Raw genomic sequence first — 20,794 nt, forward strand, 5'->3', positions numbered from 1 at the left:
AACTACTTTAAAAACTGAGGGGAAAGTCAGGGTGAGGATAAAAGTAGCAGGCTAAAAACCTTGATAGCCATTAGGGGAGGTGTTGGAGGACAGTTATGGGGGCTCACTCTCCTATACTCTTTTGCACGTTTGAATATTTTTATAATGATTTTTTAAAACAACAAATTAGCTGGCTAGGCCCAAAGATTGCCTCTATGCTTGCAGGGCTGCTGGAAACTTCGGCTGACCCCATGTCATGAGCAAGAGCATTGGTGACTTAGGATAAAAACTGTGGTAGTGTGCACACAGGTGCAAGATGTACTGCACCTCTAACAACTTAGGCTTGGGGTTGGGGAGGATGATGTGCTTTTTGGAAACCACAGTAGGTGACTCAGAAAGAGACTCTTTGACACCAATTGCAAAGATGTGGGTAGAGTTTTAAGTCAATTCCCTTGCAACCAGAGTCCTGACTAATCCAAGTGGTGTGGACAGATTTACAACCTGTTGACCTGAGGAACGATGAAGGGCGGGGTGGGGGGAGAACCAGCAGTAGGATTTCTAAGAGAGAAAGCATAGTAAGAAATGAAAGTTTAGGAAACTATATCCACTTACCTCCTCCACCTGAGTACAGAAGACTTCACTAAACTTCATGACCATCATTTAAATCATAGCCCCGATATTTAAATTTAGCAGGAAAAAAAATAATAACCTTTGCTATTTACGATGACCTCCCCTGTAAACATCCTTCCAGCACCTAATGAAACTGCGATGTGAAGTCTCTCTTACTAAAATGACTTTAATGCTTTCTATATTTAAATTATTTGAATATTAATTTGTCAAAACATTTCAAAATAATTATTTTAAAATAAGTGTTTTCTAATGTGTGGCTCTAAACCAGACCTCACTAACTACCATAATTATTGACAAGCCCAGTATGGAGAAAAACAAAGCTTTATAAAAAACAAGATAAACTGGATAAATGGAGAGCTACAAGGTAATTTCTTGATAGGAAGCTGCAATGTGGGAAAATACCAGTTCTCTTCAAAAGAATCTCTAAATCCAAGGCAATCTTTCTTTTTTTTTTTTTTTAATTTTTTTTTTAATTTTTATTTATTTATGATAGTTACAGAGAGAAAGAGAGGCAGAGACACAGGCAGAGGGAGAAGCAGGCTCCATGCACCGGGAGCCCGATGTGGGATTCGATCCTGGGTCTCCAGGATCACGCCCTGGGCCAAAGGCAGGCGCCAAACCGCTGCGCCACCCAGGGATCCCTCCAAGGCAATCTTAATCAAAATCCAAACGAGACTTTTAAGGAACTTGAAAGCTGATTCCCCTTCATCTAGAAGAGAAGAATGGGCAAAAATAACCAGTCCCATTTTGAAAAAAATGAAACAATGGGGAATCTACTCCGACTATGGTTTTGGTGCAGGCATAGGCTCGCGCACATATGTTTATGTATACACACATGCACACATATTCATGTGAATTTGGTTCATGGATAATGGTGACATTTTGAGTCCGGTGGAGAAAGAGTGGTGTGTGATCACTGGCTATCAAAGTTATAATCCCTACACGTTGTACAAAAAGTAAATTCCAGAGTATTCAATGAGCTAATCATAAAAATATTAAAGATACAAGAAAATATATTTTTATAACTCTGGAGTATAAAGGTTCTTGTAAGCAACCCTCAAACCTGGAACCTCTAAAGGAGAAGATCAGTGGATATAAGATGATCATGCTGAGTTCTCATAAGACAATGGAAAACAGGGGCGCCTGGGTGGCTCAGCGGTTGAGCATCTACCTTCAGCCCAGGGCCTGATCCTGGAGACCCTGGAACGAGTCCCACATCGGGCTCCCTGCATGGAGCCTGCTTCTCCCTCTCCCTGTGTCTCTACCTCTCTCTCTCTCTCTCTCTCTCTCTCTGGAAAACATACACCAAACTGAAAGACAAGTCCAGAAAAATTACATTGGCTCATCTTCTGTGGAGCATATTTTAGTTTGTGAATCTGTTTGCCCAGACCAGATAGTGCTTGTGCCCTGAGGTCCCAGACTGGTTCACGTTGTCTCAGGGAAGGGGGGGATGGTAGGTCTGGGTGGTTTTTGGGGGACGAGGAAGTACTGCAACTTGTGTCCAGTGACTCAGCATTTTTACCAGTGGTAGAAACAGAATGTCATTTGTCAGTCATTGGAAAGGAAGTGTTTGCTTTAAAAAAAGCCATGAAATTTCAAGGGTGGTAATGCAGGTATGCTTTTCACATAATTAGAAAAATAAATAAGTCTAAAACTGGAAGCTGTTTGGGGTCTGGCATTTGTGTGTGTGTGTGTGTGTGTGTGTGCGTGTGTGTGTTTTAATCGCTGCTCTCCTCTGTCCATTTGGTTCAGTTATTTGGTATGGGCCAACATGACTTACAGGATTCTTCTCTGGTGGTCCCATTGCTTTCTCTCTCATTTTGTCTTTGCTAGTGGCCCCTCAGGGTCTATACTTCAGTTGAACTGGGCTCTGCAGCTCTTGTTGAAGCTTATTTGCTACATTGGACTGGGGCTTCCTGTTTACTCCTCGGTCATCCCTGATTTCATGATCAAATGAATGCATTGCCTTTTCCTCTCCAAGAGGATGGAGATACTGAGACATTTACAGTCCCCGGGGGTGGGGTGGGGTGGGGTGGGGGAGAGTGATATAGCAATGCCACACGATATGCAGCGGAAACCAAGTGATGTACCTTTGCAAGAGTCGGGGAGGACATCACAATGTCAGTGACCCCAACTTGGATCTTGGAGGATAAGGAGGAGGTTTTCATATAAAAAGAGGCATTAGAAGGAATGGCATTTACAAAATCATTGGTGAAAAAATCGAGCATGGCTGCTCTGTGAGAAAGACAGTGGCAAGAGGTGGTTGATGAGGTAGGTTGGGGCCCCTTTGGAAATGCTCCCTGTAACATGCTTGGGAGGTCAGACGTTGGGCAAAATTAGAGGCCCTTGGAATCTTGTAACTGAGATAATTGCGTGGAAAATTGCTCTTGGAAACCAGGAGGATGCTCCAGACCCTGTTACAGACTCACCTGGCCTCTGTCTCTCCCTCTTCTGATGCTTAGCTGTAGAGTGAAGCTGCTTGTGTGTTGTTGCTGCTTCAGACGTATTCTGAAAAGTGAAAGTGAATGGATTTCAACATGATCATTGTAATTGATCCTTTCATATCCTTTCATAATTTGAAAGGATAGTTTAAATTATGATGTTTTAGTAACTTTGATTAGGTAAGCTGATAACCCCATAAGGGCGTTCATCCTTCCAATTTTATCTGTTCAGGGATTACGTTTGTTAACATGATGGGTTTTTTCCTGACCAGTGAAATTATGTTTAGTGTCACTCTATTTTTTATTTTTTAAGGATTTTAAAAAATTTATTTATTCATGAGAGACACACAGAGAGAGAGGCAGAGACACAGGCAGAGGGAGAAGCAGGCTCCATGCATGGAGCCTGTTGTAGGACTCAATCCCGGAACTCCAGGATCACGCCCTGAGCCGAAGGCAGATGCTCAACCGCTGAGCCACCCAGGCGTCCCTTAGTGTTACTTTAATAGCAGGTAATATATTGCAAAGAAAAAGGCATTAAAAAGCTGATATGGATTGTCAAAATATTGTAGAAAAAAACACAAAGGAACTTAAATTCACATTTAGCTTAATTGGGTTGTGATTGTCTAAATGTAGATTGCCTCATGCTGCAATGTTTAATGTTATGCAAATTATATGCAAGACTTCCCTGCCAAAGATCTGGTGAACTGAGGAACCTTGAGAAGAGTTGACATTAAACCGTACCAGATACTTTTACAGACCTCTTCAGAGTCTATCAGCGTCTATTCTATCAGAATTCAGTGGTTTTAAATCTAGTGGTAGAATTTTTATTGTGACTTTGGATAATGTAGCTCTATTTTGGGTGTTTAATGAGCAGTTAGTGGAAAATATATAGTAACTACATATAAAAGAAAGCAATTTCCTTTTGGGGGAATTGAATCTTTGTATGAGTGCTTAGTCATCTCATCTTTAAAAAAATCTTTTGGGTTTCTTGGTGGTCAGTAATGGTAACCGCTCATTTGTGTCATGTTTCTTACAAAACAGTCTCTTATCATCTTGCTTTATCTTCACAAATACTTCATGTATCCTCATTTTTCTTTAGGTGATACTTCATATATTATTAGAGATATTTGTTTAAGTGCATTTTGTTTTGGACATTGGAATAAACAGAATTAAACCTCATAGAGAATATAGAGGCTTTTAATAATGGGAGTTGGCTAAGTAGCTCGTAAATATTGTAGTTTCTGTGCTAGTAAGATGTTCGGGTATAACTTAGCCTACCTAGTTGTTGGCCAGTAGAGAGCAGGTATTTCAAGAACTTTAGTAGCAGAAAAAAAATTATTTTATTATTATTTTTTAGGATTTTAAAAAATTTATTCATGAAGACAAAGAGAGAGAGACAGAGGCAGAGACACAGGCAGAGGGAGAAGCAGGCTCCATGCAGGGAGCCTGACGCGGGACTTGATCTTGCGACTCCAGGATCACGCCCTAGGCGGAAGGCAGGCGCTAAACCTCTGAGCCACCCACGGATCCCCTATTATTACTATTTTAAAAGATTTTATTTATTTATTCATGGGAGACACAGGGAGATGCAGAGACATAGGCAGAGGGAGAAGCAGGATCCTTGCAGGGAGCCTGATGTGGGACTCAATCCCAGGACTACAGGATCACACCCTGAGCTCAACCACTGAGCTACCCATGTGCCCCAGAAAAACATTTTAAATTATGATATAATAATTTATTATACTTACCTTGTATATATATCTCAGGACCCCAAAGGGTCATGACAGGTAAGGTTGATATATCTCTAACCATTTGGTATGAAATTTAAAAAAAAAATTCATTAGGCCTCCAATCAATATATAGAGGATTATATATAGTATATATGCCTTATTTTGATAAGGAGATATATAAAGAAATGGTTCAGGAGTCCGGAGGCCTGAATTTGATTTTTTAAAAAGACTTTTTTAAATGAAAATTGTAACCACATACAGAGAGTATAGTATAATGAAATTGATGTAGCCATTACTCAGCTTTATGTGTTATCAGCACACAGCCAATCTTATTTCATTCATACCTCCTTAATTTCATTTAGGTTATTTTGAAGCAGATGTAGACATAATATACCATTTCATCTGTAAAATTTCCATATGTATCACTAAAAGATAAGAATTCTTTTAAAATATAAAAACATAACATAATACATTACCATTGCTAAAAAGGTAATACTTCCTTAACATCAGATATTCAGTCTGTATTCACATTTCTCCAATTTTTTTTTTAAGAAGGGGTAGTTTTTTTTTTTTTTAAGATTTTTATTTATTTATGAGAGACACAGAGAGAGAGAGAGAGAGGCAGAGACACAGGCAGAGGGAGAAACAGGCTCCATGCAGGGAGCCCGACATGGGACTCGATCCCAGGTCTCCAGGATCAGGCCCTGGGCTGAAGGTGGCACTAAACCGCTGAGCCACCTGGGCTGCCCACATTTCTCCAATTTTTTATAAGATTTTCTTGAATTGAGTTTTAAATAAGGTCCATCCATTGGACCTTTACTTGAATTGAGTTTTAAATAAGGTCCATCCATTATACCTGCTATTTCTTTTAAGTTGTTTTTCTTTTTCTTTCTTTTTTTTTTTTTTTTTAAGATTTTATTTATTTATTCATGGGAGACACAGAGAGAGGCAGAGACAGGAAGAGGGAGGAGAAGCAGGCTCCATGCAGGGACCCCGACACGGGACTCGATCCCGGGACTCCAGGATCACGCCCTGAGCCAAAGGCAGATGCTCAACCGCTGAGCCACTCAGGCATCCCTTAAGTTGTTTTTCTTTGAACTATAGGTTCCCCATCTATCATTTTTCCCTCTTGAAATTTTTTTGCTAAACACTCAAGATTTTGCTGATCACCTCCTTGTGGAATAATTTTAAAAAACAACAGCTTTTTTGAGGTATAATTAATGTAAAACAAACTACATATTTCATATGTCCAGGCTGGCCAGTTCTGTCTACACCTGTGAAGCCATTACCAAAATTGAGGTAACAAACATATATATTATGTCACCTTCCGGCAATTCTCAATTCTCTGACACCAACTGGGTGTCCTGAAATTTGATTCCCTTCAATGCTAACCACACAGATTCCACGTTAAGGACTCAGTCCCACAAGACTGTCCCACTTCAGATGCCAGCTGCAAATGGGGGCCCACCTGCATTATACCTGGCTGACTATGAGTTTAAGCGTTCCCACGATCCTCCCCTTATGTCTAATATTTTACTGGAATGAGTCACAGAATTCAAGAAGGTGCTATGCTTATGGTTCATTTTACTGTAAAGGGTACAAGGGAGAAACAAGGGTACAAGTCAGGAAGGGTACAAGGGTACAAGTCAGGAAGTTCAAAGGAGCTGTTCCATAGGGCAGGGTCTTGTGGGAAGGACTGGAGCACAAAGCTTCCCAGGAGCACCACTTTCCCTGTGCCTGCCTGGGCTCACCCACCTAGAAGCTCTCCAGACCTCATTGTCCTATAGTTTTTATCAAAGCTTCATTATGGGGGGATCCCTGTGTGGCTCAGCAGTTAAGCGCCTGCCTTTGGCCCAGGGCATGATTCTGGAGTCCTGGAATTGAATCCCGTCAGGCTCCCTGCATGGAGCCTGCTTCTCCCTCTGCCTCTTTCTCTGCCTCTCTCTCTCTCTCTCTCTGTGGGTGTGTGTGTCTCATAAATAAATAAATAAATAAAATCTTAAAAAAAAGGCTTCATTATGTAGGCATGGTTAATTAAATCATGGTCATTGGTAACTGAACCCAGCCTCTAGTCTCCCTGATGTCAAGTGGTAGGTAGGTCTAATGTTTCTAACTCTCCAGTCACATGGTTGGTTCCTCTGGCAACTAGCTCCATCCCAAAGCTGTCTAGGGGCCCACTAAGGGTCATCTCCATTAGTGTTAACTCCAGTAGGGTTAAAAAGAGTTTATGATGAATAGGATACTTTTATCATTAAGAGATTCCAAGGGTCTTAGGAGGTCTGTGCCAAGAACTGGGACAGAGACTTTTACCATATATACATCATTCCCCACCCACCCCCCGGCATTGTTTGCTCCTGCCTCTTTGTAATCAAACACTGTGTTCTCTCTGCCTCTGTCTGTCTCTCTCTTTGATCTGGCTTCTCTTACTCAGAATCATTATTAATTGAGTTCCATTAGACAGATTGGATGCAATGGACAGATTGGATGCAATGGACAAATTACTTAAAAGACACATGTTACTCAAGCTAATACAAGAAGAAACAGAAAATATAAGTAGCACTACCTCTATGAAAGCAATGGAATGTGTAATTTCAGAACCTTCTTACAAAGAAAATTCTACACACATGGCTTCACTGATGAGTTCTATCAAACATTTAAGGAATAATTAACACTGTCATGCAGCAGCTCCTTCAGAAAATAAAGGAGAAAGGAATTATTCCTATCTCCTTTTATGAATCATATTGTCCTGATATCAAAACCAGAGAAGGCAATTGCATGGAAAGGCTAAGACTTCTAAGAGCTACAGAATAGCAATGAGAGAAATTAGAGAAGACCTAAATAAATGGAGAAGTATGTTATATTTATGAATTGTACACTTAATATTATTAAGAGGTTAATTCTCCCCAAACTGATTTATAGATTCAGCACAATCCTAATCAGAGCCTCATCAGGCTTTTTCTGGGAAGAAATTTCTGGGAAAAAACTTAAATGGAAATGCAGAGAACCAAGGATAGCCAAAAAAGGAACAAACAAACAAACCAAAAATCCCACAAAAGCAATAAAATGAAGTTGGAATACCTGATCTCAAGACAACTCTACACCTCTAGCAATCAAGACAGTGTTATATTGATGGATGGATGTACAGATCAATGAAACAGAATAGCTCAAAGATAGACCTACCCAAATTTAGTGTTGAATCAACAAAGATGCCAGGTTAATTCCATGGAGAAAGGATACTTTTTTTTTTTTCAACAAATGATACCGGAATAACTAGGTATTATGAGGAAAAAAAAGAACCTTGAATTTTTACTTTGCATCATACAATCATACATAAAAATTAACCTGAAGTGGATCTTAGACCTAAACATAAAAGCTAGAACTTTAAAATTTCTAAAGGAAAATATTAGATTAAAAATCTTTGTGACCTTGGGATATGAAGGATTTCTTAGTGTTGTCCACCAAAGAAATCATCAATAAAATGGAACTCATCGACTAGACACTTGTGCTCTTGGAAGGACTTCATGAAGAAGATGAAGACAGGGTGTGGACTGGAGACAATATTATGATCACATAAATCTGACACTGGACTTGTTTCCAGGACATAGAAATTTTATAATTGAGTCATAAGACAAATAATGAAAAGGTAGGCAAGAGCTTTCACTGCATACCTCACAGGAGATGTAAGCACTCCAGTAATCCAATAATGTCCAAACATACTCAACATCATTATTCATTGGGAGAAATGCAAATTAAAATAAGCTACTACTGCACTACCTAACAGAGTGGCTAAAACTGAAAAGGCTGACAACCAAAGTGTTGGCAAGGGATATGGGGCAACTGGGATTTCATGCATTGTTCGTGGGAATGTAACATCACAGTTTGGAGTATGATTCAGCTGTTTTTCATAATGTTAAATATAATTTGCCATATGACCAACAATTTCACTCCTAGATATTTACCCATGAGAAATGAAAACACGTGCCCATAAAAAGACTTACGCACAAATATTTAAGGCGGGTTTATTTATAATAGCCCCAAACTGGAAACAACCCAAATATCTATCAACAGATGAATGGATAAACAAATGGTGGAATATTCCTACAATGACATACTATTTGGCAACTTATGTGCACAGTAGTATGGAGGAAGCTTGCTTATGTCAAGTGAAGGAAGCCAGACACACAAGACAACATATTGTGTAATTTTATTTATCTAAAAGTCTAGAACTGGAGCAAGTAATCTGAATTAACAGGAGATCACTATTTGCCTGGATCCTAGAATACAGGGAGACTGATTACAAAGGGGTATCTTGTGGGGTGATAGAAATATTCTGCATCTTGGGGCACCTGGGTGGCTCAGACAATAAAGCGCCTGACTCTGGCTTTGGTCATGATACCAGGGTCCTGGGATCGAGCCCTTCATGGAGCTCTCTGCTCATCAGGGAGTCTGCTTCTCCTTCTCTCTTTGCCTCTGCCCCTCTTCCCTACTCATGCTCTCTCTCAAATAAATAAATATCTCTTAAAAAGAAATATATCTTGGATAGTAGTCATATGTGGAAAAACTCATCTATTGGTACACATAAATATGCATTTAACTGTATATATATACATATATATATAGATAGATTATAGCTCAATTAGTTTAATTTAAAAAGTTTTATAAAGGGGTGCTGCTGCTGATTTTTTTCCTACCAGAGTCTGATAGGGAGTTTCTACTCTTTTCATTTGATATTTCACTTTTGGTTCACTTGTTGAATGATGCCTAGTTTCTCCAGTTTTCTGCCTTGCTTATGTATATGTTAAAGTTCTATGTTTATGTGCTCTCTATTCCATTTCATTGATTAATGTGTTTATCCTGTCTTAATTATTTTAGCTTCATAAAAAGCCGTGTTCTCGATGTTCTCTTTCTCTGTAAACATTTTGCTACTCTAGATCCCATGTTGTTCTGTATACAGTTTATAAAGATCTAATAGTTTCTGTGTTCCGTGAAAAACTGTGGAACAGTGATGGGGATTGGATAGTTTTTATAGATACATTTGGGTAGATGTTAGATTTTTGCAGTATTAAGTCTTTCTGTTCATGACTGTGGTGTACTTTTCCATCTATTCAGATTTTCTGTTATGTCTCTCAGTACATTTTGTAATTTTCCCTACAAAATTCTTGCACATATTTTGAAGGGTTTATTTCAAGGCATTTGGTGCTTCTTATTTTATCGTAAGTGAAATCTGCCTTCCAATTATGTTTTCTCGCTGTTTATTGTTGATGTATAGAAATGTGGTTTAAAAAAATCTCAGTCGTATATCCAGGGAACATTGGCTTTTGTTTTAGAAAGAAGCTTATTAATCGACTAGCAGTATGTGTCACATGTGCGTATTCTTGTGTGGATTTTGAGAAACAGTAGGGTTAACGGCAAGCTTTCCCATAGTAAGGGCTTAAGTTATGTTTAGTCAAGTGTCCACATGTCCCGTCGGCCCTGAGTCACAGGAGAGGATACCACCTGGAGCCATGATGCCTCTAGCTTTAGGTGTTGTTGGCCATCTGTGCAGTTATGAATGTCAGTAAGAGGGCTCTCTGGTCAACCAGCAGCCTTGAGTTAAGACATCCATTTGTTGTCCATGTTGGGGATGGTTTCTCATGATGCAGGCTGCACTGCTAAGAATGTGTTGCTCTTCTCTTTTAGTATCCGGAGTGTGATGCAGAAGTATCTTCAGGAGAGAAATGAAATCACCTTTGACAAGATTTTTAATCAGAAAATTGGTAAGTTCCCCTTACTCATTTGGCATGTCCCACTTACTCATCTGGCATAACTATAAGTTCCATAGTGGTTCCGGGTGACATTAACGTCATGTATAAATGCAGCCCCCTAGTGCTTTTTGTGCTTTATAGCTCCAGCTGGGGATGAAGGAGGTTTCATGTAATAAGATACTGCATGGTTACTTTAATCCCTAGTAATGTATCTTTTGAATAAGCTATTGGGAAACAGACTAGTTTGATTTGAGGTTTTAAAGCAGTTGGGGGGTTGCCAAAGTCAAAGGATTGGGTAGTTGGTAACCAGAGAGAAACACTGTCCATTCAGATCTGCTTTTGAGGTCCCTAGCTGCCCTCACTGTACTTTTCATGAGTTGGCCTGTGAGTTGGCCAAGGACTTGGCCTGTGTCTTTTTTTTTTTTTTTTAAATTCATGAGAGACACACATAGAGAGAGAAAGAGGCCAGAGACATAGACAGAGGGAGAAGCAGGCTCCATGCAGGGAGCCTGACATGGGACTCGATCCCAGGTCCCCAGGATCACGCCCTGGGCTGAAGGTGGCGCTAAACCGCTAAGCCACCTGGCTGCCCAAGCCTGTGTCTTCATAAACATACTGCACTCCTGTGTTTGGCCAGCTCCTTCCAAAGTGTGGGGCTTGCTTATGTGATCTCATCACTTTTCCTGGGCTTTTTAGTCTTTGCATGCTGCTTGTCATTGTTAGTTCCACATCAATTACTCTTATCCTTCTGGCTCCATTCAGAGTCTTACTTAGTAGGTCACTAGGACTCCCCTGTTGTGTTCACAGGGGTCAAAGATCCATCTCCCTCTGGCTGGTACCCAGCCCTGGTCAGTGCTGGTCCTGGCCCGTGCAAGTGTGTGGATGTATAGGCATGCTCTCTGATTACCAGCAGTTAGTGCCTAGAGAAATGAGAACTGAGCAGGAATTGCTTTATGTGGGGTTTCAAGGCCTCCAAAGCAATGGAATATTGTGTTTTCACCTGGCTTCTGAAGGGCTGGTGATTTGTTTAGAGGTGACTGCCTGCCGGGTTAGGTAAGAGCTGTAGTCTACATATTTTTCTTTTTCTTATGCCCCCAAATCATCTCCTGCTGTCCAGGAATTTTCCTAAACAATATTTTGTTCTCAACTAGGATAAGATTCATCGTTTGGCCTTGCCAGCTGGCTATAATTGTTGATCTGCCCAGAGTAATGTGATAAAGAGATAATTCTAAGATTTTACACGAAATCACCTTAGCTGAATATAAGAGAATTGGAGGCTCTTTTCCTTCCTTTGCTCCTTACTTGCCTCTCAGAATTACTCAGAGAAGTTTTGCCGAGAAACTATGTCATAGTTTTTAAATTATTTTAATCCTAGAGGAAATCACTTTATTAAAATTTTAAGAAACCAAGGTTGTATTAAATTTTCTTGGAACTCAGTTTATGCATTGAGTTGTGTCTCCGTGATTCATAGACGCAGATTGATCCCTTTGAGACTGGATATCCTTAGCGGGAATTCTGGGTGGCCCTTCTGTTTACAGGTAAGGATACATAGACTCAGGTTGGTGAGATGGCTTGTTCTGATTTGTCATTCTCCCTCTCTGCTCATTCTCTAAAGGCTCTTGGAAGGGCAACAGTGAATATAAAATGTGCTTTAGACAGGGTCACCTGGGAAGAGCTGGATAGAGTTTTGTTTTTTTCTTTAGAAAGAGTCATGATGCTCTCTTGTGTTCAAGTAAAGTAGAAACTGATGCAGAAAGTCTTTGGATTTGGTAAATTTTTTATCTAGCCTACAAAAATTAGCCATCTAGCAAAGTGATGTAGTTTCTCTGGTAACCCTTGAAGTACAGTGGTCAGAAGCTGGCTGCTATGTTCCAGAGAGGCCAATGGAGTGTGGCCCGTCTATGCTCTGAGGACCATGTGTGGAGAGCCAACGGCCCTTAGCTTACCTAGAAATATTTCATCCCAATCATTGGGATTTGGTGAGTGAACCAAAGTTGAAAGAGTTTGACCTTCGTCTCTCTTTTTTTTTTAATTGCTGCTTCTCTCTGTGTTCATGGCATTGGGCTGTCATCTGTGTAAATAAGGGCTCCCCTGTGCGTCTGCTTTTGTAATAGAGAACAGAAAATAAAACTATCACAATAACAAGAGTTCAATTAAAAAAATCGATCTGGGGATCCCTGGGTGGCGCAGCGGTTTGGCGCCTGCCTTTGGCCCAGGGCGTGATCCTGGAGACCCGGGATCGAATCCCACATCGGGCTCCCGGGGCATGGAGCCTGCTACTCCCTCTGCCTGTGTCTCTGCCTCTCTCTCTCTCTCTCTCTGTGACTATCATAAATAAATAAAAATTAAAAAAAAATCGATCTGCAGCTTTATCGAGATCTGTGGTTCATAGCATAAAACACCCTCCTCTCACGAATACAGTTCAGTAGTTTTTAGCACATTCACAGACTTGTTGTGCAAACCCACACCACAGCCTCACCTTAGAACAATTTCAGCACCTCCCAAAAGAGGCTCCATACCCATTAGCACTCCCCCCCACCCCCACCTCTAACTACTACCAATCTAATTTCTGCCTCCGTGGATTTGTTCATGGTGGCACTCCTCCTAGATGGAATCAGCCAATAAGTGGCCATTGCATGGGCTCATCTCAGATTATTTTTAAGATCATCCATGATGTAGCATGTGCTGGGACCTCATTTTAGGCTCTGCAATATTTCCACTGGATGGCTCTGCCACGGGATGTGTATCCTTGCAGACGTCGATGGATGTCTGGGTTATTTCTACTTTTTGGCTATCATAAATAATGCTGCTATGGGAGGAAGGTGTTCTTGATGTGTAATTTGAGCAGGTGGTTCCCCATTACTAGGGCATACTGGAGGATTGTGGAAACCTGCTGTGTCCTGAGCTCTTATGCCGGACTGTGAGATGCACCAAGGATTCTTTCTCTGACCCTCACCCCTTTCCTCACACACATGCAGGCCCCCAGGCATGTCTTTCCTATTGTTTTGATCCAAGCCTTATACCCATAAGCTGGCCCTGCATGCCCTTGACCTGAGTGCCTGACTGGTATGAAAGTGGCCTCGTGCCCTGGCCCCAGCCATATGGGTTCTTCCGTGAGAGCAGCTTCATGGGGCACTGACGGCCTGTGAATTCTATTTCGATTAAGCTGTTTTAAAGAATTTAAGAATTGCTTAGAAGAATAAGTAATTTCTTCCTTTTCCCTTCCTTCCCCTTTGTGAGCTCAGAGTGGTTCTGGGGAAGCTAAATCTGAACTTGGAAGGTCACAGGCAAGAACAGGGACTGCTCGGGGGGCGGGAGGGGGAGAGAAGAGCACATGGTCACCTCACCAAACACAGTTCTGTAATTGCGTCTGGGCGAGGCTGCAGTTTGATGTCTGTCTGGCCCCTCCTCCTGCCCTGTGGCCTTCTCCTTTCTGGCTGGTGTTAGGGGTGGGGGCAGAAGGGAAGGTGACTGGTGTTGGGGTTAAACCTGTCTTCCAGTTTTCAGCACCTCCTCTTCCCCGCCTTTGTCTCTCCTGTCTGTTCCATCTGCCCCTTTCCAGGACCATCTCCACATGTCACCCTTTGTTGCTTTTCGGTGGTTCTGTTGTTTGCCTTCCTCCCTGTATCCCTTTCCTGTCAGCTCTTTTCTGCCTTCTGGCACCTTCCACTCTCCTCCTTGCTATGGTTACCACGTAGTTTTGGGAGACTGCCTCCCAGCTCATGCTATAGCCCATGTGTAGAAATGCTTTGTGAAATGGAAAGGGTAGAAATCTTTCATTCACTTGGCCTCTGAGGCTTTGTTGAGATGACGGCTGCCTGGCTGATCTGTTGGCTACACCCCAAACTGGTTGATATTACATTGGTTTTCTTTCTTTTCTTTTTTTTTTTTTTTATATTGGTTTTCTTATCTATAAAAGTGGGGATCAGAATAGTACCTGTGAAGCCCTTAAGGCAGTGATAGGTTCTCAGCAGATGCTCTGTGAATGAAAGCTCTCAAATGAAATTGTATTTATTGTAAAAATTTCTAGGCATGCCCCAAAGTAGACTAATAAACCTTCATACATATATATCACCCAGATTCATTATTTTGCAACATTTTACTGTACTGGCCTCATCCATCCCCTCTCTGTGTAACTGTTGAAATATTTAAAGCAAATTACAAGCCCTTTTGACAGTTTCAGCCCTATATGCATCTCTAAAAACGACAAATGTTTTCTTATACAACCTTAATCATTACCCCAATCAATGAAAACGATGACTCTTGGTTTAATATCTAATGATGATTCTTACTGTAATTCTGAGTCTATAGTCACATTTTTTTCTGATTAACCAAAGTATCCTTTTACTCTTGTTTTGTTGGATTCAGGATACAAATATTGTTCTTATATTGTAGTTAGTAATAATGTCTCTTTTAATCAAGAACAGGTGACCCTACCCTTCACCTCCCCTTACCTTCTTGAAGAAACTGGGTCAGTTATACTGCAGAATGTCCCATATTCTGGATTTTTCTGTTCGCTTCTTCATGAGATCATTTAAATTGCGCTTCTATTTTCTGTATTTCCTGTAAACTGAAAGTTAGCTTTAATAGCTTTTTAGATTGGTTTGACTTTTTTTGGCAAGAGTACTGCACAGGTGGTGCTGTGTACTTTGTGGCAGGAGGCACGTGACAGGTAGGTGTTGCTCTATAGTCCTGTCTCTACAGTGGGTTCAAGTGTGGTCAGCTCTGCAGTTCCTCATTAAGCTGTCATCTGTGGTTTTTTTCATTTTCATTGATGCTAGCTGCCTAAATCGCTAATTTTTTTAGGGAGTTGCCAAATGGGGGGTTTTCTAATTATGCCATTCCTTCCATATTTATTACTTCTGCTCATCAACTAAGGCTATTTGGTTGCCTTGAAATATAATTCATGTAGGGGGTGCTCAATCCGTTAAGCATCTGATTCTGGATTTTGGCTCAGGTCATGATCTCAGGGTCATAGGTTTGAACCCCCATGTGGGACTCTGCTTTGGGTGGGGGGGTGTCTGCTTGTCCCCCTCCCTCTGTTCCTCTCTCCTACTTGGATGTGTGCTCTCTCTCTCTTTAAAATAAATAGGGGATCCCTGGGTGGCTCAGCGGTCTAGCGCCTGCCTTTGGCCCAGGGCGTGATCCTCGAGTCCCAGGATTGAGTCCCACATCGGGCTCCCTGCATGGAGCCTGCTTCTCCCTCTGCCTATGTCTCTGCCTCTCTCTCTCTCTCTCTCTCTATCTGTGTCTCTCATAAATAAATAAATAAATAAAATCTTAATAAATAAATAAATAAATAAATAAATAAATAAATAAATAAAATCAGTCTTAAAAATAAATATAGTTCATGTAAGAAAGGCAGGTGTGGTTGGCTGAATTTGAAGGCAACTCCTATGGCTTTGGCTTCCCAGCATTACTCCCACGAGCAACCCAGTGAAAGAAATTTTATACAGGAAATCAAGGCTGTGTTCTGGTTGGGCTTAATCTACTCACACCAGCTCTTTAGAAAACAGAGAATTTCCTCAGACTGGCAGCAGAAGAGGAGAGACCAAACCACAAGAACAATTAGGCACAGAGTTCCCAACTTTGCAGGTGAAGGGGACTATGTGAGAAGACTGTGGGTGTTCTCTAGGAGCTGAGCCAGGACCACAGTCCTACAACCATAGGAACTGAATTCTGCAAACAGCCTGAGTTAGGTTGAAGGTAGATCCCCCCGGAGCTTCTAGATAAATCCCTAGCCTGCCAACACTTCGATTTTGGTCTTCCGAGCCCCTAAGCAGGAAACCCAGCAGAGCCCACTGGGATTTCTTTCTTTCTTTCTTTCTTTCTTTCTTTCTTTCTTTCTTTCTTTCTTTCTTTCTTTCTTTCTTTCTTTTTTTAAGATTTTATTTATTTATTCTTGAGACACACAGAGAGAGAGAGGCAGAGACAGAGGCAGAGGAAGAAGCAGGCTTCACGCAGGGAGCCCGATGTGGGACTCAATCCCAGGATTCCAGGATCACACCCTGGGCTGAGAGGGCAGGCATTAAACCGCTGAGCCACCCAGGGATCCCAACCACTGGGATTTCTGACCTCTAGAACAGTGAGCTCAGAAATTGGTGCTGTTTTCAAGTCACAGAGTTTGTGGAGATTTGTCACAAAGCAATAGAAAACTGATATAGTAGGATAAATGCTTAATTCTCTGTTTTTAATGGCCAGTTTTCAGAGTAAAAATAATCAAGTGACAGGCTGCTTTATCCTCCTTCTCCTCCTTATACAGAAATTGTATGTCTTAACAGACGTCAATCATGCTGATTCCTAATTTGCTGTCAGTAAAGCTTCCGCATTTCAGTATTGACATAGTGTTCTTAGCTTGGCTTATCCAAAGAATAGTTTTAAAGGGATGCTAGTTATTGAAAGACAGTCAAAAGAAGTTATCAGTACTGATTAAGATTTCGTTACTATTTTCTTTCTGTAAGATATACTGAAGTAATCTCATAATATGCAAGTGAGGTGCATGGTCTTTAGCAATCTACTTAGCTCTTCTTTTTATTGACCCACTCTAATTAGAGGGCAATGTTTCTTTCTTTTTTTTTTAATTTATTCATTCATGAGAGACACAGAGAGAGGCAGAGACATAGTCAGAGGGAGAAGCAGACTCCCTGCAGAGAGCCCGATGTAGGACTTGATCCCAGGACTCTGGGATCATGACCCGGGCCAAAGGTAGATGCTCAACCACTGAGCCACCCAGGTGTCCCAAGGGCAGTGTTTCTGACTTTAAGGAGACTCCAAAGTAGGTACTTAACTCATGAAGTATGCAAATGTTACCCTCATGTTCGAAGAACATCATGGCTGATGTAATATTACATCACTTGCCAGAGGATCATCTCAGTTTATAACACTGACTCCCATTCATGTGAGTGGAAAGCTGCTGTATATAGCCTGTAGTCTTTTGCATCTGACTTCTGTCATTTAGCACCAGATTTTGGAGGGTCAGCCATGTTGTGCATACCAGTCTTTCACGCCCTTTTGAGGCTGAATTTACATTCCATCATATGGATAGACCACACATTTTGCTACCCATATAGATTATTCCCACTGTTTGTTATAAACAATGCTGCTCTGAATATTCACGTGCAAGTGTGGCCATATGTTCTGTCTCTCTTAGGTATATAACTAGGAATTTTGGAATTGCTGGGATATCTGGTACATTCATATTTAGCTTTTTAAGAAATTGCTCTTGTTTTCCAAAGAGGCTGTACTACTTTTCATTCTCACTGTCAATTTATGAGGGTCCCAAGCTTAACCATCACCTCATCAATGCTTGCTATTATCTTTCTGGTCATAGCCATTCTCGTGGGTATGACCTGCTACTTCACTGTGGTCTTGATTTGTATTTTCCTAACAGTGACACTGAACATGTTTATGTTAATTAGCCTTCTTATATCTTCTTTGGTGAAATGCCTATTTAAATCTTTTGTCCATTTAAGAAATTAGTTTTAATTTTGATGAAACCTAATTTATACATTTTTAAATATTGTATTTTTGTGTCATATCTAAGAACTTTCTGCCTAACTGAATGCTGTGAAGATTTTCTTCTTTTCTTCTACAAGTTTTATCATTTTAGCTCTTACATTTAAGCCTTTGGTTGATTTTTGAGTTCATTTTTGCATGTGAGGTAAGGGTTTAAAATTCTCCCTTGTGTGTGTGTGTGTGTGTGTGTGTGTGTGTGTGTGTTTGGTTTGTTTTTTGTATGTGAATATCCAATTGTCTGAATACATTTGTTGAAAAACATTTCTTGGGGTATAGAGTGGTTCAGTCAGTTAAACGTCTGATTCTTGATTTCGGCTCAAGTCAAGATCTCTGTGCTGTGAGATTGGGCCCCACGGCAGGCTATTGCCCTCCTCCCCCTTGCAGCGTGGAGTCTGCCTGAGATTCTCTCTCTTCCTCTCGCCTCCACCCCACCCCACCCCCTCTTGTTGAAAATTAATTGACCATAAATTGAAGGATTTATTTCTGGACTCTCAATTTTGTTCTATTGATCTTTGCTTTAGGCCAGTACCACACTGTCTTAATTACTGTTCAGTTTTAAAATCAGAAAATAAAAATCCTCCCACTTCTTTTATTTTTTTCTTTTTCTTTTCAAAATTGTTTTTGGCTATTCTGGATCCTTTGCATTTCTTTTTTTTTTTTTTTTTTTTTTTAGAATTTTATTTTATTTTTTTTTTAATTTTTATTTATTTATGATAGTCACAGAGAGAGAGAGAGAGAGGCAGAGACACAGGCAGAGGGAGAAGCAGGCTCCATGCACTGGGAGCCCGATGTGGGATTCGATCCCGGGTCTCCAGAATCACACCCTGGGCCAAAGGCGGGCGCCAAACCGCTGCGCCACACAGGGATCCCCCTTTGCATTTCTATATGAATTTTAGCATCAGATTTTCAATTTCTGCAAAAAAAAAAAAATCCTGCTGGGATTTTGATAGGGATTATGTTGTATCTACAAATCAATGCTGAGAGAATTGCCTCTTTCACATTAAGTCTGCTGATCCATGAATATGAAATATCTCCCTGCTTATTTAGGTAGTCTTTAATTTCTCTCAACTCTGCTTTGTGGTTTTCAGTGCTCTTTGTCACATTAAATTTATTCCAAAGTATTTTAATGTTTCTGATGCTGTTTTGAATGAAATTGTTTATTTTCATTTTTGGCTGTTTAATCACTAGTACATGGAAATAGAATGGATTTTTGCACAGTGATCTTAGATCTTGGCATCTTGCCGAGAATTTAGTTTATTAATTCTATGAGATGTGTGTATGTGCACGCATGTATGTTCACATTGTGAATTCTTAGGATTTTCCCCATAGAGAATCTTGTCTCTGAATAAAAACAATTTTACTTCTTTCTTTGCATTCTGGTTCCTTTCCTTTTCAATTTTTACTTTTCACTTTGATTTCTTAAATATTTCTTACATTGCTCTCATATATTTAGCATGATTTCTGAGAACATTTATATAGAAAGCGCATAAATTCTATTTGGCATCTGGGGTTAAGGCATAAGAAATATACTTGTTATGGGCTTTAGAAACAAAAGTATATCTTTCATTATAAAAAGACTACATTAGAAAAATAGAAACTATTACCTTTCAAAAAAGATTTTTGAGCAGTTTCTATAGAAACAAAGATAAACACAGATATCTACTCGGTATCTATTAAAAAAGAATCGATAATTATGTAAGACCATGGGTATCCCTGGGTGGCTCAGCAGTTTGGCGCCTGCCTTTGGCCCAGGGCACGATCCTGTAGTCCCGGGATCGAGTCCTGCATTGGGCTCCTGGCAGGGAGTCTGCTTCTCCCTCTGCCTGTGTCTCTGCCTCTCTCTCTCTCTCTATGTATATCATGAATAAATAAATAAATATTTTAAAAAATTACGTAAGACCACAGACATAGTGAAACGCGCACACACACACACAAGCAACACAGAATAAAACATTTTAGGATTACTCTTTTGTTAATTTCAAAGACCAGAGTTGCCAATCAAGTTTTTTAATTTATAAAAGTATGGCTTGGAGTGTTCTGTGTCTCAAAACATAATAGAGGGTTAAAATCCACAAAATTTTTTTTTTTAACTATGTGACTCTCTCCTCAAAAGCTAGGGTTAAGTTATAGCATATTGAGCACCTTTGCATTTGGTTGTAACAAGGGGAATCTGAACCTGGAAACTGGTTTCAATCTTTGTGTTCCCTTTTTGCTTCCCACTTTGTTTGGAAGTGAGGGCCTGTGATTGACAGTGGCAGAGTCAGGCCCCCACCCATTTTATCTTGTACAAAACTTTTCTCCAGCAGAGCAGCCAGCCACCATGGAGAAGGAAAACTTGGGGCCTCATTCAGTTCTGCATCAATTATCCTTGCCTTTGTGGAGACTTTTAGCGAGGGAAAGAGTTAAAGATCCATTTAAACTTTCCAAAAGCAGAGATAAACACTTGACTAAGCACAGCTAATTGGATTTTCAATTGAAAAGGCCAGGGCAGCAACAGGCAACCCACTGTGAGGGAACTCAGGAAAAGTTAGGGACACTGATTTTGCACATTACCAATTTGGGTTTCCTAATAAAAGTGCTGCCCAGAGCCGACAGACACTGAAGAGGGAAAAACTGTTACTTAAAAACCTACCAGCAGACAGCCTTTTCAGCTGGCTTCTTCTCTGTGTTGGCCTCCCGCAGCCAGGATTGGCCCCTCCTGTAGGACCTGACCCAAGGTGGGGGCTGCCACCTGCCTTGCTGTGTAGCCTCTACC

The 20,794-nt window shown here is 40.6% G+C and overlaps 1 protein-coding gene across 7 annotated transcripts in view; it reads left to right on the top strand.

Annotated features, from left to right (window-relative positions):
• The window catches only part of GRK3 (G protein-coupled receptor kinase 3), a 132,332-nt gene that overhangs the window by 14,307 nt on the left and 97,231 nt on the right, over window positions 1–20,794 (top strand). For 6 of the 7 annotated variants that reach the window (XR_005379327.1, XR_005379328.1, XM_038575486.1 and 3 more), the window contains exon 2: window positions 10,460–10,536. Coding sequence is in view for 4 of the 7 variants with exons in the window: in XM_038575486.1 (XP_038431414.1) it covers window positions 10,460–10,536 (77 nt within the window). In the remaining 3 variants the exon portion in view is untranslated. Of the gene's footprint in view, window positions 1–10,459; window positions 10,537–11,995; window positions 12,063–20,794 lie in introns of those variants that run through there. The other variant, XM_038575487.1, reaches the window with a different exon arrangement.

This window comes from Canis lupus, chromosome 26 (genome assembly GCF_011100685.1).
Source record: "Canis lupus familiaris isolate Mischka breed German Shepherd chromosome 26, alternate assembly UU_Cfam_GSD_1.0, whole genome shotgun sequence".
In the NCBI taxonomy this organism is placed as follows: Eukaryota; Metazoa; Chordata; class Mammalia; order Carnivora; family Canidae; genus Canis; species Canis lupus.